The 21,760-nt window shown below is 61.0% G+C and overlaps 2 protein-coding genes across 2 annotated transcripts in view; one reads left to right on the top strand and one right to left on the bottom strand.

Moving 5' to 3' along the window:
- Positions 1-277: 277 nt before the first annotated feature.
- On the bottom strand, positions 278-5,089 carry Edf1 (endothelial differentiation related factor 1). Its single transcript, XM_042670258.1, has 5 exons — positions 4,906-5,089; positions 2,004-2,055; positions 1,254-1,414; positions 921-1,014; positions 278-504 (listed from the first exon to the last, which is right to left on the bottom strand). Exons 1-5 carry the CDS (start codon positions 4,981-4,983, stop codon positions 443-445), a joined length of 447 nt encoding a protein of 148 aa, XP_042526192.1. The 5' UTR covers positions 4,984-5,089; the 3' UTR covers positions 278-442.
- A 10,811-nt stretch (positions 5,090-15,900) lies between these two features.
- The window catches only part of Traf2 (TNF receptor associated factor 2), a 31,835-nt gene continuing 25,975 nt past the window's right edge, over positions 15,901-21,760 (top strand). The window contains exon 1 of the mRNA XM_042670245.1: positions 15,901-15,952. The gene's annotated coding sequence lies outside the window, so the exon portion shown is untranslated. The remainder of the gene's footprint in view (positions 15,953-21,760) is intronic.

Here is a 21,760-nt window from a genome sequence, read left to right on the forward strand (position 1 = left end):
CCAAGGTGGCTGTGATGTCCACTGAGCAGAGGATAAAAAGGAGACAGCCCTGCGGAGCCGTTCATCCTCAGCTCCCTTCCCCCGCTGGCCAAGGCGACCTAAAGAACATAGCAGGGCTGCCCGCAGCTCCTCACCAGCAGGAAGGGCACTGACCATGGCCCCTGCCTCCCACAGGAGGTCCCCAGAATTCCCCAAGTCTCGGGCAGACACCTACTGAGGCAAGTTCTCAGCCTCACTCCGGTGCAAGAGACAGGCGGGGAGAAAAGAGTAGGGCTGGTACTTTGCAAGGTTTTGCTTTGTTTGACAGCAGGTATGGGTCAAGGGGGCCCACGGCCCTGCCCCCATGTTCCGCTCCACCACCTGGGAGACCCACAGCAGTGCTGGTGGTCAGGGACCAACCAGAAGAGCTCAGCCGGAACGCACTGGCTTCGAGGCTTTGTGCTCATTTCGCCCGTGGCCCCTTCTCGATGGGCTTTCCGATGTCCTTTCCCCGGAGCTTGAGGCCTGAAACGAGGCGGTGCGTGGCTGAGCCTGGGGCAGCCCACGGGGCCTGCTCAGCAGGCCGCCCCCTCTAGCTCAGTACCAACTCCCTGGGTTCTGAGAGGCCCTCTCAGGCCTCCTGGGGCTGGGAGGCGGGGCACACGCCCTGTTCCTCCACACACACATGACCAGCTTTCCAGTCCAATTTTCAAGAGCAGGAGCTAATGATCTGAGAAGACAGATGAACGCGTAGTCCCAGAAGCACTGGAACACTGAGTCTGGCCACTGTGGAGGGGCATGGCAGGAGCAGAACCCAGCATGTGCGGGAACCCCAAACGCTGCTTTCTTAGGGAAAGCTCTTGGGCAGAATGGACATTGGGCCCTGGTCTCAGTGTCCACCCCAGGAGGGCCTGGCCAAGGCCTTGCAACGGAGCACTCACCAATGGCTCTCTCGATTTTGCCCAGAACCTGGTTATTCGGGATGGCGCGTCCACTCTCATAGTCTGCAATGACTTGGGGCTTTTCATTGATTTTCTGAGGAGAAGAGGCAGCTTTAGCCACGCGGGCCGAGGGAGTGCCTGGGGGAGATGCCCGCAGGATGTGCCTCTGGGGCTCGGGTCTCACCATCAACAGACAGAGCATATCAAGAAGCTGCTGTCTGACCTGGCCCACCCAGAGGTTCTGGTGAGGCCAAAGTGGAGATCCCAAAGCCCCCAGGCGGGTAGTTCCCCCCCCCCCCCCCAGCTCCCCAGGCCGAGCTGCCAGAGCCTCACCGTGGCCAGGTCCTTCTGCGTCAGCCCGTTGCTCTGCCGGCCTCGCTGGATCACCTTGCCCACCTCCAGGGTCACCCTGTCATGGTGCAGCTCCTCTGTCTCCCGGTCTAGCTTGGCTGTGTTCTTGGTGATTGAATGCTGCTTGTTCTGGCCAGCAGCCCCTGAACAGCACAAACAGAGTAGAGGATGTGCAGTTTACACAGGAAAAAATGATTTCAGAATGGTGTCCAAGCCAGGTGCTGATAGCTCACTCCTGTAATCCTAGCCACTCAGGATGCTGAGATCTGAGGTTGCATGGATTGAAGCCAACCTAGGCAGAAAAGTCCATGGGACTCTTATCTCCAATTCATCACCAAACCAGAAGTAGAGCTGTGGCTCAAGTGTAGAGTGCCAGCCTTCAGTGGAAAGAAAACAAGTGAGAGTGTAAAGCTCCGAGTCCAAGTCCCAGTAGCAGAATCAAAATATAACAGAATGGCGTCCAGACCAACAGGCTTTCCCAAGGACGACGGCAGCCACGCTGCCTCAGATCAGAGCTAAGCACACAGTCCTTGCTGCTCTCAGTGGGAGGAAGATAACAGTCCCTAATGACCTCACACTGCACTGGGCTGGAGAGACCATCCACCCTTCCTGGCTGTCAGCAGCTGCAAGCCACTGGCTCCCCAGAGGTCCCTGGCAAACTATCTGGCCACATCTCAGGCATATGACCCCATAACACATTCTTATTTTGCAAGCAGAAACTCAAGTACCTACATTTCTTGGATGTCTCCACATCTTCACCTCGTCTTTGAGCCGCTAAGATGGCCTAGAAAATTAGAAAGAGGTTCAGGAATGTCGGACACACCATTTAGATTACCACTAGCAAATCAGCATGCTCCTAATGTTTCTGAAGGACTGATAGGCAATACTGGGACTAAGAACCTGAGCTCATTCAAGAACCCCCTTAGCCACAGTTTTGGTTACCTGTAGTCAACCAGAAAGAGACAACTCTTGAGTTTTGAACTGTACAGTCTCTGATTGGTGTAATGAACTCTCACCCCATCCCCTCCCTGTCCCACCTGAGGCACGAGCCAGCCCTCTCTCTCCTGTCTCTACTGAATGCGCTACCCGCAGGTTATTACTCAGTCAGCCTGGGCACCAGATCAACTACCACGGAATCAGTGTCACAGCCCTGGTGTTCAAGGAGCCCTGGCCCAATGGACTAAAGCTCTATCACAGCGCCCAAGATTCACAACACTTCATCGTACCCAAGACACTGTATGTTCTCATACCACCACAGAAAGAGTAAAAGAGAGATAACATTCACTTATTTATTTTTAGGTCATGAGGCTTGAACTCAGGACCTGGGCACTGTCCCAGAGCTCTTTTGCTCAAGGCTAGCACTCCACCACTTGAGCCACAGCACCACTTTCAGTTTTCTGGTGGTTAATTGGAGATAAGAATCTCACAGACTTTCCTGCCTGGGCTGGCTTTGAGCCATGATCCTCAGATCTCAGCCTCCTTGAGTAGTTAGGATTACAGGTGTGAGTGATAGTCCCTCCCTTACAGCCATTTCAGCAAGCCTCTCTGTGTTTGCTCACATATCTTCTATTATAGGATATTTCTATAACTGTTTTATTTGATATTAATTATTAATTTGATAATTATTAATATTGTGAATCACTGTTCCTAATTTATACATTCACACACACACACACACACACTCTCTCTCTCTCTCTCACTATCTCTTTCTTTCTCCCCCCAGTATTACTGAGTGGGCACCTCTCCCAGCCACTACCTTGGGCCCGCGTGGCTAAAGTGCTTCTTCTCCTCAGGTATTCACTAGAGAATTGAGGATCTCTCCTAAAGATGGGGGCCCTGGGAAGGTGGCTTAGTGGTAGAGAGCTCGCCTAGCATGCATGAACCCTGGGTTTTCAGTACCACATACAGAGAAAAAGCCAGAAGTGCACTGTGGTTCAAGTGATAGAGTGCTAGCCTTGAGCAAAAGAAGCTCAGGGACAGTTCCCAGGCCCTGAGTTCAAGCCTCAAGACTGGCCAAAAGAAAAGAAAAACATGACAGGATATGGTAGTACATGCATGGGATCCCAGCTTTCAGTAGATGAAAGCAAAGAACAATGACTTCAAGGCTGGCATGAGTTATGTATTAAGTCTCTGTTGAGCCAAGAGCCGGTGGCTCAGGCCTGTGATCCTAGCCACTTAGGAGGCTGAGACCTGAAGATCATGGTTCAAAGCCAGCCTGGGCAGGAAAGTCCACAAGACTCTTATCTCCAATTAGCTATCAAAAAGCCAGAAGTGGAAGTGTGGCTCAAGTGGTAGAGTGCTAGTCTTGAGAAGAAAAAAAAAAGAAGACATATGGGCTGGGTGTGTAGCTCAGTGGAGAGCACTCATGTAGCACATACAAGTCTCCAAGTTCAATCCCAGCACCACAAAATAAAAGGGGGGGAGGGGGAAGAAAAGGCTTCTCTCTACTGCAAAAGCCAAGTGGGAACAGTGTTGGCCTGGCCTGGCCTCCTCCATGCATCTGGCCCTAGTGAGACAGATGACGCATCCCAGGAAAACTGCAGTCTCCCTGGACACAGAGGCACTGATGACAATGAGTAGGGTCTGCAGTTACTGAGCATTAATATCACCTAACGGCCATCTTGTGGCCCTCTGGGGGTTAGCTTGTGAGCCATTCTAAGTGTGATGTGTCCAAAATCCCTTCTACACAGTTCACATGACTCCTAGCTTATGGCTAATTATGTTTCCTCGGGAAGAAAAAGGGAGTAAATTTTATTTTGTCTCTGCAGCTTGACAAGTTCAGGGCTGGTCACAAATAACAGTCACCTGACTTCCACTGTACAGCTGAGGCTTTGGCTGGGGGCTTCCTCAGTCACAAGGGCTCAGAAATGACCCTTGTATGGACCACCCACACTGGTCACCTCCAGCCCTGAGTATCCCTCCTATTACGCAGAAAAGCAAGGTACACCTGCCTGGATAGACTCCAAAGGTGGCAGCCCACTGGATCCCGGAAGAACCAGGCAGAGGAGGACTCGACCTGGGGTGCGGGGAGGGGGGGAAGGGCGGTGCGCTGGCCCTGTGTCCGCCACTTCCCTTGGGCCCTGGAGCCTACCCTCACCTTTGGTCCTCACGCCTGGTCCCAGCCCAGTTCTCCACCCGCGCACCTGTCCCCAGCCTCATCTCCAGACCCTTCCCGGGTCCCAGCTCCCCGTCCCATTCGTCCCCATCCCCACCCCGTCCCTGACCCTCCCTCCCAGCCTGCCCTCGGCCTCCAGTCCCCGGCCTCAGCCAGGCCTCAGGTCTCCCGCCCGGGCCCCGCCCTCGGGCCCCGCTCCGCCCCCGACTCCGCTCCCCGCTCGCTAGCCCGAACCTGGCCCGCGGGCGCCCGTTCCCCGGGCCCCCGTTCCCCGGGCCCTGCCCCGCGCCGCCCCGCGCGCCCCGGCCCTGCCCCGCGCCGCCCCGCGCGCCCCGGCCCTGCCCCGCGCCGCCCCGGCCCTGCCCCGCGCCGCCCCGGCCCTGCCCCGCGCCCCGGCCCTGCCCCGCGCCCCGGCCCTGCCCCGCGCCCCGGCCCTGCCCCGCGCCCCGGCCCTGCCCCGCGCCGCCCCGGCCCTGCCCCGCGCCGCCCCGCCCCGCGCGGCCCGCCGCCCGCAGGCACCTGCTTGGACTTGGCCTGCGCGGCCGTGGGGCCCTTCTTGCGCAGCACCGTCACGGTGTCCCAGTCGCTCTCGGCCATGGCGTGGCGGGGGCGGCGGTCCCTCGGGCGACTCCGGCAGCTGCTCTATACCCGGCGCGGCGACGCGACGTCCCTCCGTCGCCTCTCCGCTTCCGGCGCCTGCGCCACAGCCCCACCCCCGCCTCCTATTGGTCGACAGCTCGAGGGGCGAGTACTTCCCGCGGCTCGGAGCCAATCCGCGCCCGGCTTGCCTGGGGAACGGCCGTAGCATCTCGCGGGCGACGGGACGGGGGTGGGGGGCGACGCGGTGACCCGGGCTGCGGCGCGAGTCGGGCGGCCGGAGGCACCCCGGGCCCGAGAGAGGAGGGGCACGCGGACCAGGAGGCTTCCTGTGTGGAAAAGCGAGGTGCGGGCGGAAACGCGGGCGTGCGCGGGGCCCCGTGGGTGGAGGTGCGGAGGGCAGCGCGGGCGGACCGGACCCCGGCCTCCACGCCGGCCCCGGACCCCGGCCTCCACCCCGGCCCCGGCCCCGACCCCCGACCCCGGCCTCCACGCCGGCCCCGGCCCCCGGCCCCCGACCCCGGCCTCCACGCCGGCCCCGGACCCCGGCCTCCACCCCGGCCCCGGCCCCGACCCCCGACCCCGGCCTCCACGCCGGCCCCGGCCCCCGGCCCCCGACCCCGGCCTCCACCCCGGCCCCCGCCCCCCGACCCCGGCCTCCACGCCGGCCCCCGGCCCCCGACCCCGGCCTCCACGCCGGCCCCCGACCCCGGCCTCCACCCCGGCCCCCGACCCCGGCCTCCACCCCGGCCCCCGACCTCCACCCCGGACCCCGACCCCGGCCTCCACCCCGGCCCCGACCCCCGACCCCGGCCTCCACGCCGGCTCCCGGCCCCCGACCCCGGCCTCCACGCCGGCCCCCGACCCCCGACCCCGGCCTCCACGCCGGCCCCGGCCCCCGGCCCCCGACCCCGGCCTCCACGCCGGCCCCCGGCCCCCGACCCCCGACCCCGGCCTCCACGCCGGCCCCCGACCCCGGCCTCCACCCCGGCCCCCGACCCCGGCCTCCACCCCGGCCCCCGACCTCCACCCCGGACCCCGACCCCGGCCTCCACCCCGGCCCCGACCCCCGACCCCGGCCTCCACGCCGGCTCCCGGCCCCCGACCCCGGCCTCCACGCCGGCCCCCGACCCCCGACCCCGGCCTCCACGCCGGCCCCGGCCCCCGGCCCCCGACCCCGGCCTCCACGCCGGCCCCCGGCCCCCGACCCCCGACCCCGGCCTCCACGCCGGCCCCCGACCCCGGCCTCCACCCCGGCCCCCGACCCCGGCCTCCACCCCGGCCCCCGACCTCCACCCCGGACCCCGACCCCGGCCTCCACCCCGGCCCCGACCCCCGACCCCGGCCTCCACGCCGGCTCCCGGCCCCCGACCCCGGCCTCCACGCCGGCCCCCGACCCCCGACCCCGGCCTCCACGCCGGCCCCGGCCCCCGGCCCCCGACCCCGGCCTCCACGCCGGCCCCCGGCCCCCGACCCCGGCCTCCACGCCGGCCCCCGGCCCCCGACCCTGGCCTCCACGCCGGCCCCCGGCCCCCGACCCCGGCCTCCACGCCGGCCCCCGGCCCCCGACCCCCGGCCTCCACGCCGGCCCCCGGCCCCCGACCCCGGCCTCCACGCCGGCCCCCGACCCCGGCCTCCACCCCGGCCCCCGACCCCGGCCTCCACCCCGGCCCCCGACCTCCACCCCGGACCCCGACCCCGGCCTCCACCCCGGCCCCGACCCCCGACCCCGGCCTCCACGCCGGCTCCCGGCCCCCGACCCCGGCCTCCACGCCGGCCCCCGACCCCCGACCCCGGCCTCCACGCCGGCCCCGGCCCCCGGCCCCCGACCCCGGCCTCCACGCCGGCCCCCGGCCCCCGACCCCCGACCCCGGCCTCCACGCCGGCCCCCGACCCCGGCCTCCACGCCGGCCCCCGACCCCGGCCTCCACCCCGGCCCCCGACCCCGGCCTCCACCCCGGCCCCCGACCTCCACCCCGGACCCCGACCCCGGCCTCCACCCCGGCCCCGACCCCCGACCCCGGCCTCCACGCCGGCTCCCGGCCCCCGACCCCGGCCTCCACGCCGGCCCCCGACCCCCGACCCCGGCCTCCACGCCGGCCCCCGGCCTCCACGCCGGCCCCCGACCCCGGCCTCCACCCCGGCCCCGACCCCGGCCTCCACGCCGGCCCCCGGCCCCGACCCCGGCCTCCACGCCGGCCCCCGGCCCCGACCCCGGCCTCCACGCCGGCCCCCGGCCTCGACCCCGGCCTCCACCCCGGACCCCGGCTCCCGACCCCGGCCTCCACCTCGGTCACCGGCCCCCGACCCCGGCCTCCACCCCGGACCCCGACTCCCGACCCCGGCCTCCACCTCGGTCACCGGCCCCCGACCCTGGCCTCGACCCGCGTCACCGGCCCCAACCCCAACCCCGGCCTCTATTCCGACCCAAGCCTCGATCCCACCCGGATCCCAGACCTCGACCCCGACCCCAGATTCCGGACCCAACCCCGACCCCGATCCCGACCCCGGACCCCCCGGCGCGCGTACCACCCGGCCTTGGGGAGCGGAGCTGGAGCCCAGCAGGCCCGCACCTGCCCACCCATCCCCGCCTCCCGCGTCCGGTCCCTGCCGGCCGCCTGCAGCCCCAGCCCGGCGTCTCGAGTACCCAGGGGTGACGGGTGCCGCTCAGGAAAAAGGACAAAATTGCAGAGATGAGTCTGTGGCACAGTATGTTTTTAATTGTCTGTCTGTCTGTACTGGGACTTGAACTCAGAGCCTGGCACTCTTGCTTGGCATTTTCATTCAAGGCTGCCACTGTACATGAGCCATACCACCACTTCAGGCTTTTTGCAGGTAAATTGAAGATAAGCGTCTCAGATTTGTCTGCCCCTGACTAGCTTCGAACCTTGATCCTCAGATCTTAGCCTCCTGAGCTGCCAGGATGTTTTACAGTAGCTTTGTATGAGCAGTCTATACATTTAAAAAGATGAGTGCCACAAGCATCCCAAGGTCCAGAAAAAACAATCATTATGAATTAACAAGTGTGCACATCTCTTCCACTTATTTGCTGTTGTGGGCTGTGTTCTCTGATTGCCTCCTTTTGATTTGGGGGAAATTGTTTTCTGAAAAGGATGGAAAGAGAATGCAGACATTTCTCTAGTGTACTTGATCAAGTTTATATCTAATTGCCAGTATCAACATTGCCTTGGGGAAAACCCAGGGTTCTTACAGATAAGATCCCTGTACACAATGCTACTGGCTCGTTCCACAAACACTGGGATCCTAGTAAATGTAATCCCATCCTAGAAGGAAAAAAGATGTGGGGAGTTTTGTGTTGTGTGTCTTGCAGTACTAAATAAAAGTTTTAGAAAGCAACTTTGGTTTGATTTGGTTTGGGCTTTTTTTTGTTTTGTTTTGTTTGTTTTTTTGGGTTTTTTTGTCAGTCCTGGGGCTGGAACTCTAAGGCTCTATCCGTGGGCTCTTCAGCTCAAGGCAAGCGCTCTACCGCTTGAGCCACAGCGCCACTTCTGGTTTTTTAGTGGTTTATTGGAGATGAGTCTCACGTACTTTTCTGCCTGGGCTGGCTTTGAACCGTGGATCCTCAGATCTCAGCCTCCTGAGTAGATAGGATGACAGGCATGAGCCACTGTCGGCCGGCTTGGTTTGGGTTTTTGAGACAGGGTCTCACTATGGCCTAAGACTAGCCTTTAATGCTCAGACCTTGCCTTAGCTTCCCAGATGCTAGGATACAGGCATTCCCCCTGTACCTGTGAAGAGACTGTTTTCATTCTACCCTGACTGAGAGCAAACCAAGCTCTCTGCTTACATGTCACAGCTCGGATGACTGGGAGAGTTTTGCAGAGACTGCTGGCTTGGTACATAGAAAGCCCATTTCTCCTTCACTTCCTGTTGATTGCCTTCACTTCCTGCTGATTGCCAGTGCCAGCACTGTGGGTGGATAGTTGGCATCCTTAGAAGACTTTCCTGCCCCGGGCACCCAGCAGGGACTAGACTGAACTGCATGAAGATACCCCCATAAACTCAGCTCATTCCCCTTGGTTGTGTGCCAAAAATACAGGTAGTCAGCCGGACTCTGGTGGCTGACACCAGTAATCATAGTGACTCAGTCCAGACAGCAAAGTCCATTCAATTTACTATCAGAAGCCAGAAGTGGAGCCATAGCTCACCTGGTAGAGTGCCAGCCCTGAGTGAAAGACAGCTATGTACATCTCCCAGACCCTGAATTTGCGCCCCAGTACTGGCATACATACACACACTCACACACACACGCATACACTCATGGAGCCATCTCAATACCTTTGGATCTCAGAAAGTGATAAATAGGTCTGCCTGGGAAAAGGAAGTGGTCTTAAGGAATAGAAATAAAAATATTCTGCTTGGTGTATTTAACCTATATTTGACCACAGGAACCCATTAAGGGGCCCCTTCCCAGTTATTGGAAGAGCCTGGCAAATGCAGCCCCACCAGCTTTTTACCACACTTGCTTAGCTGGCCTGGGCTGCAGGATTAGTGTTGAGACCCAGTTACCCCCTGTGCTAGTGTCCACCAGGTCAGCCATCATCCATCTGGTCATCAACAGGAGTCTAGCCCTAGTGTCACAAAGATGTCTGCCGTCAGGTCCTAGGTGCCCCTCGACTGCCAGGACCCAGCTGGATGCCATGTCTCTATAAGCCTGAGACTCACTTTATTCAGGGCTCAGAAGAGGGGTGCTGTGGGGTGAGACCTCAGCAGCTAGCATGGAAAGCCAACTTCGGAGGGTCCGGTGAGCAGTGCACCCACCTTCCAGAGATGGTGATCTCAGTTGTCTGTCAATTCTGTTTTAAGACAAGCAGACTACCAGTATTATTCATTTATCTTCACATATTAAAAGAAAAACAATTTATAGATTATCCTGTAGAACAAAGAAAAGATAGCTTTCATTCCTTTCTCTCTCTCTCTTTTTTGTTGTTGTTGTTGTTGGTCGTGGGCTTGAACTCTGGGCCTAGGCACTGTTCCTGAGGTCTTCAGTTCAAGGTGAGCGCTCTACCACTTGAGCTGCTCTACCACTTGAGCGACAGCACCACTTCTGGTTTTCTCATGGCTTATTGGAGATAAGAGTCTCTTGGACTTTCCTGCTTAGGCTGGTTTTGAAACATGATCCTCAGATCTCAGCCTCCTGAGCAGCTAGGATTACATGCGTGAGCTACCAGCGCCTGGCTTATTTCTAGCTTTTTGAGGGTTTATTGGAAATAAAAGTCTTAAGGACTTTCCTGTCCAGGCTGGCTTCAAACCAAGATCCTCAGATCTCAGCCTCCCTGAGTAGCTAGGATTACAGGTATAAGCCACCAATGCAGGCTTCCTTCATTTTCATGCATCTGTGAAACTCCTCTCAAAGAGCCACACTGTCAGGTGGCCCATCCCATTGTTCCCAGGGTATTCTCCTCTGCAGCAAGCGCATCTCAACCCTGTCCAGGCCAGGAACAGAGAACCTGCCCCCCCACCCCACCGCCCCCATACACACCGTTTCTCCAGGAGCCAATGCTGGCCTCTTCTGTTTGCTTCCTTGATGGTAAACATTCCCCCATAGCTTTCAGACACTTGAGAATCAAGTTCTTTGAGACCACAATGTCAAAGACTGATTTTATTCTTCCCCTGGGCTGGAAAGGTAGTCAGAGCCCAAGCAGGGAGGTGGCAGAACTCAGGAACATGCTCCATCATCATCTCCAGAACACATGGAGGCCCTGGGGTCCCACCCCTACCCCCCCCCCCCCCCCGATATTCCAGGATCTTCAGCTCAAGGACACAGGGATTTGACCTGGCTTTGTTCTGCCATTTGCTTGGCACTGTAAGCTTTTTTTTTTTTTTTGGTAGGTCATGGGGCTTGAACTCTGGGCCTAGGTGCTGTCCCTCAGCTCTTCAGCTCAAGGTGAGTGCTCTACCACTTGAGCCACAGCACTACTTCCAGTTTTCTGGTGGTTTATTGGAAATAAGAGTCTCATGGACTTTCCTGCCTGGGCTGGCTTTGAACCACGATCCTCAGATCTCAGCCTCCTAAGTAGCTAGGATTATAAGCGTGAGCCACTGGCACCCAGCTACCATAAGCCTTCTTAATTTGGAAAAGAAAGACCTTCCATTTGGGAGTATTTTCTTTGTCAGATTCTCCCCCTCTGCTGTGGTTTAAGGCAGGCCCCAAAGCCTGTGTGCAGCTTAGGCTTGGGGCACAGGTGTTTGGAGGCAGGGTCTGACTGCCGCTGCCCATTCACCGGAGGCTCTGTCACTTGACGAGGCCTCTGGCCCATTAGCTTTCTCCTACACTGTCAGTACTATTACTCCGCTGTGTACCTCCTCCCTTCCGGGGACAAAGTGTTCAGGGTTCTGCGGTACCTTGGAAGCAGGCTAAGCGCCTAACGGGTATCCAGCTTGTCTACCTTGAGCTTGGACTTCAGCCTCCAGAAGCATGGGAGGCAAGTACATAAATGTGTGTTCTTTAAAACTTACCTTGTCTCATTTTTCCTTCTGTGCCAGTCTTGGGGCTTTAACTCGGCCTGAGCTTTTTTTGATCAAGACCAACGTTTTACCACTTGAGCCACCGTGCCATTTCTGGCTTTTCCTGTTTGTGCTACTGAGGAATTGAACCCAGAGCTTTATGCATGCTAGGCAAACACTGCCACTAAGCCACATTCCTAGCCCATATTGTTTCTTTTCTTTTCTTCTGCCAGACCTGGGGCTTGAACTCAGGGTCTGGGCACTGTTTCTAAGCTTCCTTTGCTCAGAGCTAGCGCTCTACCACTTGAGCCACAGCGCCACTTCCAGCTTTTTCTGCTTCTGTCATGCTGAGGAATCGAACCCAGGGCCTCATGCATAAGAGGCAAGCACTCTACCACTGAGCCAACTTCCCAGCCCCTCCCTCAGACTCTTTCTTTTTTGGGGGGGTTCCAGTCGTGGGGCCTGAACTCTGGGCCTGGGTGCTGTCCCTCAGCTCTTCAGCTCAAGGCTAGCGCTCTACCACTTGAGCTAGAGCTCCACTTCCGGCTTTTTTCTTTTTGCTTATGTGGTGCTGAGGAATCGAACCCAGGGCCTCTGGCATGCAAGACAAGCACTCTACCACTGAGCCACCTTCCCAGCCCCCTCCCTCAGACTCTTATCTACAGTTAACCACCAGGAAACCAGACTTGGCACTGTGCCTCAAAGGGTAGAGTGCTAGCCTTAAAGTAAAAGAGCTCAGGGACAGCACCTAGTCCCTGAGTTCACTCCCCATGACAAAAAGAAAAAAAAGTGTCACAGACTTTCCTGCCCTAGCTGCCTTTGAACTGCAATCATCAGATCTCATCCCAGGGAGCTGGGATTACAGGCATGATCCACCCGGCCTGGTATCATTAATGTTTCTTCCTTTGTTGTACAGTGATATTTACTTGGTGTTTTATTTTTTATCTTTGCACTAGGATGACAGGCAGATGAACCGAAGCTCGAGGAGGGTGATGAGAGGGGGCCCTGCTAACTGCACGAGAGAGGTGCCCGGCAGACAGGGTCAGAGCAGGTGGGGGCCCATGTGGGCAGTTCCCATTGGAGAAGCCTATGGATGGCCTAGGCGGCCTAGATGGTGTCAAGGGCCGGGGCCGGGGCCAGGGGTCCCAACTGGTCTGGAACCAGCCAGGGTGTGAGAGCTTCAAAACGGAGCCTGTCTGAAGAGGGCTACAAAGGTATGGGGAGCGCCAGCTCTGCAGGGTGCCGGGGAACCCCGAGCCACATTTCTGCGTCAGTTCTCACTCCTGCCAGCAGATGGCACACAGCCTCACCTTCCCTCACCTTCCCCTGGGAGGCTGCTGCCCCTGAGCTCTGTGCACAGGAGCCAGCACCAGCCATGTTGAGTGATGAGGGAACGAGGGCTCAGGCAGGTGATACCTCCACTATGTTGGGGTCTTGTAGGACAAGCGGTGTGGGGAGCAGGAGCCCGGAGAAAGACTGGGTTCATCCTGAGCCCCTAAGATCCTAGACCTGAAGAGGGCCTAAGCCCTGTGAGGCTGGTGTGGACTCAGGCTGGTGTGGACTCAGGCTGGTGTGGACTCAGGCTGGTGTGGAGTCAGGCTGGTGTGGACTCAGGCTGGTGTGGAGTCAGGCTGGTGTGGAGGCCTGGCTGGTGTGGAGTCAGGCTGGTGTGAAGGCCTGGCTGGTGTGGCTGGTGTGGACTCAGGCTGGTGTGGAGTCAGGCTGGTGTGGACTCAGGCTGGTGTGGACTCAGGCTGGTGTGGAGTCAGGCTGGTGTGGAGTCAGGCTGGTGTGGAGTCAGGCTGGTGTGGAGTCAGGCTGGTGTGGAGTCAGGCTGGTGTGGAGTCAGGCTGGTGGAGAGGTCAGGCTGGTGTGGAGATCAGGCTGGTGTTGAATCAGGGTGGTGTGTAGCCAGGCTGGTGGGGAGGTCTGGCTGATGTGTAGCCAGGTTGGTGAGGAGGTCTGGCTGGTGTGGACTCAGGCTGGTGTGGAGTCAGGCTGGTGTTGAATCAGGGTGGTGTGTAGCCAGGCTGGTGGGGAGGTCTGGCTGATGTGTAGCCAGGTTGGTGAGGAGGTCTGGCTGGTGTGGAATCAGGCTGGTGCGGAGGCCTGGCTGGTGTGGTCAGGCTGGTGGCGAGGCCTTGGGGCCAGGCTGGATCTGGCAGTGGGTTCCTTGGCTCTGGAGCATGGAGACCAGGCGTGTGTTAGGTCTGGCTGAACATGGCTCATTGGGGCAGCTCAGGACCTCATATGCTACCAGAACTTGCTGGGACGGAGGCTTTCCCAGGAGCAGCAAGGACTGGCCTCCATGCCAGGCACCCTCTTGCTCTCTCCGTGATTCTCTGCCACCTCTTGGAAGGCTGGGACCTGCCCATCCTGCCGTCAGGGGCTTCCTGTCCACTGCTCACTGCCCTGGGAGCCTTCCCGAGTGAGGCCCCTCTCAGTCCCTCGGCCACCTGTGGGGGGGGTGGGGGGGGAGGGGCACACATCTCCAGCAGTCCATAGGCTGTGGCCAGCCTGGGTCAGGCCCCTCTTGGCACTGGCACTGGGAGATTCTAACCCAGAGCTGGCACTAGTCTCTCTGAAAATACTTCCATTGGATGGCTGCAGAGAGTGGACCAGGCTTCTTTCAGCAGTAGCACGGCTGACATTCCAATGCCTTGGAGCAGAGAGAGCGAGAGAGAAGTCCGCTCAGCGAGCGAGTGGACTACTGCCACTGTGCGGTGGGTTCCTCCCCGGGGACAGCGTGGCTATACAAATAGAACCTCAAAATTGTCTTCCTCCCTCTTGGCCTTTCAGGAAGCGGGCCTCTGTCATCCTGAAAGCCTGGAATTCCAGGGGCCAGCACCGCAAGGGGGAGTGGCCAGGGGGGGGACCACAGTGCACAAGCCAGACAGGAAGAACAGCAAGGAGAAAGCAGGCAGGGTCCAGCTCTCCAGGGGTCCCTGTTCACCTTAAAGAGCCTTTACGCAGAGCTGGGGGGAATGCAGGTCACCTTCTGGGTGCCACGCAGACCAGTGGGCAGCTGACAGGGCTCCCCTCCCCGACCCAGCCACAGCAGTGGCCAGAACAGCAACTTCAGTTCATTGAAGGTCTCCCGCTGGAAGCCCCCGCTTGGGACGCTAGACAGGCATCACTTCCTCCTCTCCCCCGGAAGGATGAAACCCAGCCAGGAGGCAGCCTGGCTGCTGCTGCCCGGCGCTGATCTACAGCCAGCGTCCCAGGGCCCGCAGCTCAGTCCACTGAGGCCCAGGAGAGCCACAGTGTGACACCTCAGAGCCTGGGCTGATGGGAAGTGCAGGCCCCCACAGCCGGTGCTGGTAGCAGCTCCCAGGACCCCAGCCTTGCACGTGGGAAGATTCTGTGGTCCCTCTGGTCTGCCTAGGGGACATCCCTTACCTCTGCTCAGCACAGCTTTTGCTTTCTTTTTGGTAGGAAGGGACCCATGTGGGAATCCCCTGTACTGTGACATCTACAGTGACTCACCCTTTTTGAAGCCAGAGATCAGGCCCGGCCGGAGGATGTGGAGTTCCCAGGACAGAGGTGTAATCAGTTCTGAACTGGTGGGGGTGGGGTGGATGGCCACTTCCCTATTCAGTCTCTCTCTCTCTCTCTCCCCCCCCCCTTTCTCTCTCTCTTTCCCTCTCCCCCTGATTTCAACACTGTACGCTTGGCAGACCTGTCATTTAAATAAAAATTTTATCATTGTTTTTTGTGTGTCTGCTGGTACTAGGCTTGGGAACTGTCTTTTAGCTAATTTTCCACTCAAGGCTGTCACTACTATTTGAGCCACGAGATCCTTCATTGACTTGGTGGTTAATTGGAGATGAGTCTCACAGACTTTCATGTCCAGGCTGTCTTGGAGCTGCTCCTCAGCCTCCTGAGCAGCTAGGATTACAGGCATGAGCCACCTGGCCCACACTTGGATCTTACTGTGGCTTGGAAGATGCCCCCCAGTACTGCTTGCTTCTATGTTTCCTGTGCTGGATACTTCCCTGAGTCAGGAGGGCAAGGTGTTTTTTAATAATGATTCTTAAGATTTTGTTGTTATTACGAAGGTGATGTACAAGGGGCTTACAGTTACATAAGTAAGATAAAGAGCCCATTTCTGGGGCTGGGAAGGTGGCTCAGTGGTAGAGTGCTTACCTTGCATGCCTGAGGCCCTGGGTTCGATTCCTCGGCACCACATAAGCAGAAAAAACAGCACACGCCGGGCCCCCACCTGCCAAGCTGCGCGAGCAGGCCGAGGTACCACGCCGCGGCTGTGCCGACCAATCGGCGTGCGCTGCGGCTCCCCGCTCGTTCCTGATAGGCTTCGGCGTCCGTCCGTAAAGGGGCGGGGCCGTGGCAAGGAAGAGCTGTCCAATTGGCACACTCTGCGCTCCCTGAGCTCTCGCGATAGGCTCCGGCGTCCGTCTGTCAGGCGGGTTTGGGGCGGGGTGGGGACAGCGGGGGCGGCGGCCGGACGGGCGCTGAGTTCCGGGCGCGCGGAGACCGTTGGGTGAGGCGATGCGGGTGCGGGTGCGGGTGCGGCGCGGGTCCGGGTCCGGGTCCGGGTCCGGGTTCGGTCCGAGTTCCGCGCGGGTCCTGGCCGCGCTCCGCGGTGGAGTCAGGACCGGGGCGGCGGGCGGGAGGGCGGGCCCGGGGCAGCCGCCGTCGGGGGATTTCTCAGAGCCGCGGAGCCGGAAACTGAAAGTTCGCGACGCCCGAGGCCGGGCTCGGCTGGGGCCACGCCTGGGGTCGTCGCTTGGGGGGCCCCGGCCCCGGGGTAGCGCGCGGAGACCCAGGGCGGAGGTGACGGCCGCGGGCCCGGGGCCCTGCCTGCGCCCTGCTGCCTACTGCCCGCGCCCTGCTGCCCGCGCCCTGCTGCCCGCGCCCTGCTGCCCGCGCCCTGCTGCCCGCGCCCTGCTGCCCGCGCCCTGCTGCCCGCGCCCTGCTGCCCGCGCCCTACTGCCCGCGCCCTGCTGCCCGCGCCCTGCTGCCTACTGCCTGCGCCCTGCTGCCTGCGCCCTGCTGCCCGCGCCCTGCTGCCCGCGCCCTGCTGCCCGCGCCCTGCTGCCTACTGCCTGCGCCCTGCTGCCTGCGCCCTGCTGCCTACTGCCTGCGCCCTGCTGCCTGCGCCCTGCTGCCTGCGCCCTGCTGCCTGCGCCCTGCTGCCCGCGCCCTGCTGCCTACTGCCTGCGCCCTGCTGCCTACTGCCTGCGCCCTGCTGCCTGCGCCCTGCTGCCTGCGCCCTGCTGCCCGCGCCCTGCTGCCTACTGCCTGCGCCCTGCTGCCTACTGCCTGCGCCCTGCTGCCTGCGCCCTGCTGCCTACTGCCTGCGCCCTGCTGCCTGCGCCCTGCTGCCCGCGCCCTGCTGCCCGCGCCCTGCTGCCTACTGCCTGCGCCCTACTGCCTGCGCCCTGCTGCCTGCGCCCTGCTGCCTGCGCCCTGCTGCCCGCGCCCTGCTGCCCGCGCCCTGCTGCCTACTGCCTGCGCCCTGCTGCCTGCGCCCTGCTGCCTGCGCCCTGCTGCCCGCGCCCTGCTGCCCGCGCCCTGCTGCCCGCGCCCTGCTGCCTACTGCCTGCGCCCTGCTGCCTGCGCCCTGCTGCCCGCGCCCTGCTGCCCGCGCCCTGCTGCCTACTGCCTGCGCCCTGCTGCCTGCGCCCTGCTGCCTGCGCCCTGCTGCCTGCGCCCTGCTGCCTACTGCCCGCGCCCTCTGCCCGCGCCCTGCTGCCCGCGCCCTGCTGCCTGCGCCCTGCTGCCCGCGCCCTGCTGCCTACTGCCTGCGCCCTGCTGCCCGCGCCCTACTGCCCGCCTGCGCCCTGCTGCCCGCGCCCTGCTGCCTGCCCGCGCCCTGCTGCCTGCGCCCTGCTGTCTGCCCGCGCCCTGCTGCCTGCGCCCTGCTGCCTGCGCCCTGCTGCCTACTGCCTGCGCCCTGCTGCCCGCGCCCTGCTGCCTGCGCCCTGCTGCCTACTGCCTGCGCCCTGCTGCCTGCGCCCTGCTGCCTGCGCCCTGCTGCCTGCGCCTTACGCCCTGCTGCCTGCGCCTTACGCCCTGCTGCCTGCGCCCTGCTGCCTGCGCCTTACGCCCTGCTGCCTGCGCCCTGCTGCCTGCGCCCTGCTGCCTGCGCCCTGCGCCCTGCTGCCTGCGCCCTGCGCCCTGCTGCCTGCGCCCTGCTGCCTGCTGCCTGCGCCTTACGCCCTGCTGCCTGTGCCTTACGCCCTGCTGCCTGCGCCCTGCGCCCTGCTGCCTGCGCCTTACGCCCTGCTGCCTGCGCCTTACGCCCTGCTGCCTGCGCCCTGCTGCCTGCGCCTTACGCCCTGCTGCCTGCGCCCTGCTGCCTGCGCCCTGCTGCCTGCGCCCTGCGCCCTGCTGCCTGCGCCCTGCTGCCTGCGCCCTGCTGCCTGCGCCTTACGCCCTGCTGCCTGCGCCCTGCTGCCTGCCTGCGCCCTGCTGCCTGCGCCCTGCTGCCTGCGCCCTGCTGCCTGCCCGCGCCCTGCTGCCCGCACCCTGCTGCCCGCGCCCTGCTGCCTGCGCCCTGCTGCCTGCACCCTGCGCCCTACTGCCTGCGCCCTGCTGCCTGCGCCCTGCTGCCTGCGCCCTGCTGCCCGCGCCCTGCTGCCTGCGCCCTGCTGCCCGCGCCCTACTGCCTGCACCCTGCGCCCTACTGCCTGCACCCTGCGCCCTGCTGCCCGCGCCCTGCTGCCCGCGCCCTGCTGCCTGCGCCCTGCTGCCCGCGCCCTGCTGCCCGCGCCCTGCTGCCCGCGCCCTGCGCCCTACTGCCTGCGCCCTGCTGCCTGCGCCCTGCGCCCTACTGCCTGCGCCCTGCTGCCTGCGCCCTGCGCCCTACTGCCTGCACCCTGCGCCCAGTCTGCCTGCCTGCGCCCTGCTGCCTGCCTGCGCCCTACTGCCTGCACCCTGCGCCCAGTCTGCCTGCCTGCGCCCTGCTGCCTGCGCCCAGTCTGCCTGCCTGCTGCTGCCTTCTGCCCTGTCTCCTGTCCTGCCTGCTGTCCAAGCCCTGCCTGCACCCTGTCTGCCCTGTCAGTGCCCTGACTCCTGCCTGAGCCCTGCCTGAGCCCTGCCTGCCTCCTCCTCCTGCCTGAGCACTGCCTGAGCCCTGCCTGCCTCCTCTTCCTGCCTGAGCCCTGCCTCCTGAGCCCTGCCTCCTGCCTGAGCCCTGCCTGCCTCCTGCCTCCTGCCTGAGCCCTGCCTCCTGAGCCCTGCCTCCTGCCTGAGCCCTGCCTGCCTCCTGCCTCCTGCCTGAGCCCTGCCTCCTGAGCCCTGCCTCCTGCCTCCTGAGCCCTGCCTGCCTCCTCCTCCTGCCTGAGCACTGCCTGAGCCCTGCCTGCCTCCTGCCTTCTGCCTGAGCCCTGCCTCCTGAGCCCTGCCTCCTGAGCCCTGCCTGCCTCCTCCTCCTGCCTGAGCACTGCCTGAGCCCTGCCTGCCTCCTGCCTGAGCCCTGCCTCCTGAGCCCTGCCTCCTGAGCCCTGCCTCCTGCCTGCGCCCTGCCTGCCTCCCCTCTGCCCCCTGCCTGTGCCCTGTCTGCGCCCTGTCTGCCCCCTGCTTGTGCCGTGACTGTGCCCGGCCTGCCTGTGCCTGACCTGGGCTCTGTCTCCTCTCCCCATTGTGAACCCGGGTATCTCAGGCCTCCACCAGCCCCCAAGTGTAGACCCTTCCTGACCCCAACCCTGGTCATTTCCCTGGCTCAGGCTTATGGTTCTGTAGCTGTAGACTCAGATCTCTTCCTCCTGCAGGACTTGCTGGAGCCTGGGCTCCCCTGCACACGAACCCCCAGCTGCGCATACTCCTTATCTATGCCCTTTCCTTCCTGCTCTCCAGCCCCTCCCTGCTCTCCAGCTGTTTCTTTGCAAACTGCCTAAATGCCTGGGGTCAGTCTGGCCCCATGGCTTCTTCCCCAGGTAGAAGCCTGTGAAGTAGGGACCAGGACAGCCTCTCTGGGCCTGGATGTGCACATGATGAGGGTTGGAGCACTCAGGTGGTTGTTGGTACACAGACGGGCTGGGATCCAAAGGCAAAGCAGAGGGGCTGACTGCCAGGATGATGACCCGGCCGTGGTGGCAGGCTCTAAATACATTTGACCACTTAGATGATGGCAGGATCAGGGTCGATTTGAATATGCAGCTTGCTGACTGGAAGTCATTAGTCTCTGGCTCCCAGACTCCCCAGAGGGCACGTACAAGGGCCACATCTCACCAGTGAGGGCTGTGGTAATAAGTGATCTGAGTGTGGGTGTATGGGTGGGTGGGCGCATGTGTGTGTGGACGCGAATGTGCATGTGGTCCTGGAGCTGGTCCTGGCCTCTTTTGCTCAAGGCTAGTGCTCTTCCACTTGAGTCCCCACTCCACTTCCAGCTTTTTTTGGTAGTTTAGTGGAGATGTGACTTTCCTGCCCCTGCTAGCTCCGAACTGCAATTCTCAGATCTCAGCATTTTTTTTTTTTTGGCTGGTGATGGGGCCTGAACTCTGGGCCTGGGCGCTGTCACTCAGCTCTTCAGTTCAAGGCAGGCTAACACTCTACCACTTGAGCTACAGCGTCACTTCCAGCTTCTTCTGCTTATGTGGTGCTGAGGAATGGAACCCAGGGCCTCATGCACACATGCATGCAAGGCAAGCGCTCTACCACTGAGCCACCTTCCCAGCCCAGATCTCAGCCTCTTGAGTAGCTAGGATTACAGGTGCAAGCTACTGGTGCCCAGCTGAACAAGCTACTGGTGCCCAGCTGAAATTAGTTCTTCGGTAGAGACTCAAGTAATCCAAAATTGCTGTTTGAATCTGTGTGCACACACACACCTGTGTCAATACTGGGGCTTGAATTCAGGGCTTGGAAGCTTTCCCTTCGTTTTTTCACTCAAGGCTAGTGCCTTATCACTTGAGCTACAGCTCCACTTTTGCCTTTGGTGACTGATTGGAGATAGCCTCTTGGATTTTCTTGTCTGGATGACTTAAATAGCAGTATTCAGATCTCAGCCTCCTGAGTAGCTAGGGTTACAGGTGTCAGTCACTGGCGCCTGGCTTTGACTTTTTAAAAATAGCCTTGTTGCCATGTACTTTACACAACATAGCATCACTGTGGACTGGATTTTAAACAAAAAGAGCCTAAGGATTGTTCTTCATCAGGCTTTGTGAGCAGGCGGAACGCTGGGTGTTGTCAGGAGCGGTTTTCGTCTGAGCAGGTGGCTAAGTGCTGTTTTCTCTCCCGTCCCCTGGGGAGGCCCGTGGCCGTCCTCACTGGTTCTTTGGCCTAGTATCGATAGCTGCCCCTACTGCCCTTCCCGTTGTCCCTTCTCCCAGACCTCTGTCACCGCAGGCTTCATAGTGTCTTGCTGCCCAGGCTTTTTGCCTACCCAGCCAAGGACACATGCAGTGTGGGGCCATGTCCACCTTCCCAGCACTCCTGATGCCCAGCAGGAGCCTGGAATGCCCACGCCCTGGCAGCGAGTACAGTGAAGGCCGCCTTCCTGTCCCAGCCTTGCTGGCCCCTCGCATACTTCAGAGTGAGCATATTCCTAAATATTCCTAAGGAATATTTAGACTACACCCAGATGTTCGTTTGGAGTTCCTGAAGCCATAGCTGCTCACCTGTAGCTGTCATTTTGTGACTTTTGCAGCACCCAGAGAGTCTCTTCCAACCTTCCCCCTGATATTTTACTTCTCATCCGCTCGCAGGGTCAGATTTGGGCTTTGTGTCTGACGTGGCTCATTGTCAGGAATGGAGCGCAGGTTCAGTGGCAGGAAACTGACAAAGCGTATAGAGGGAGCAGGATCTGGAGAGGAAAATTGCCACAGGCCCCACAGATGGTTCAGGCTAAAGTGCACAGCCTCCTGTGTGTATGGGAGCTGTTCTTCCATCAAAACCTGCTCTTAGGTGGATGTGGTGGTACATGCCTGCAATCCCAGCAACCTAGGAGACAGAAGACAGAAGACTATGAGTTCAAGGCCAGCTCTGGCAAAGTTATCGGGCTGAGGGCATGGCTCAAGTGGTAGAGCTCTTGCCTAACAAGTATGAGGTCTTGGTTCAGTGCCCAGTACCAGCAAAGCAAAACAAATCCCAGAAAGCAGCAAAAGTAAAACCTTATTCTTGCCAAATGTGATGACACAAGCCTGTAATCTAGGCTCTTAGGAAGCAGGAGGACAAGTTCTCAGCCAGGCCAGTCTGAGCTGCACAAGGAGACCCTGTCCCAGTCCCTCACACTCTCCCAAACTACTCGAGATTTCTGTCAGTGTTAATATAAGGAGGCTATGGTAGAGAACAGGCATGGGGGTACAGTAATTACAGATTTCACTGTTCTTTGTAGTCGTTGAGAATC

The sequence above is a fragment of the Dipodomys spectabilis genome, unplaced genomic scaffold (genome assembly GCF_019054845.1).
Source record: "Dipodomys spectabilis isolate Male_0828 unplaced genomic scaffold, ASM1905484v1 ptg000530l, whole genome shotgun sequence".
Taxonomy (NCBI): domain Eukaryota; kingdom Metazoa; phylum Chordata; class Mammalia; order Rodentia; family Heteromyidae; genus Dipodomys; species Dipodomys spectabilis.

Excerpts from the sequence above, each read along its gene's own strand:
- Edf1 (XM_042670258.1), bottom strand. The coding sequence starts at position 4,983 with ATGGCCGAGAGCGACTGGGACACCGTGACGGTGCTGCGCAAGAAGGGC. Across the intron at positions 2,056-4,905 it reads CGCAGGCCAAGTCCAAGCAG|GCCATCTTAGCGGCTCAAAG; the intron begins GTGCCTGCGGGC and ends CTAATTTTCTAG. Across the intron at positions 505-920 it reads CAAAATCGAGAGAGCCATTG|GCCTCAAGCTCCGGGGAAAG; the intron begins GTGAGTGCTCCG and ends GCCTCGTTTCAG.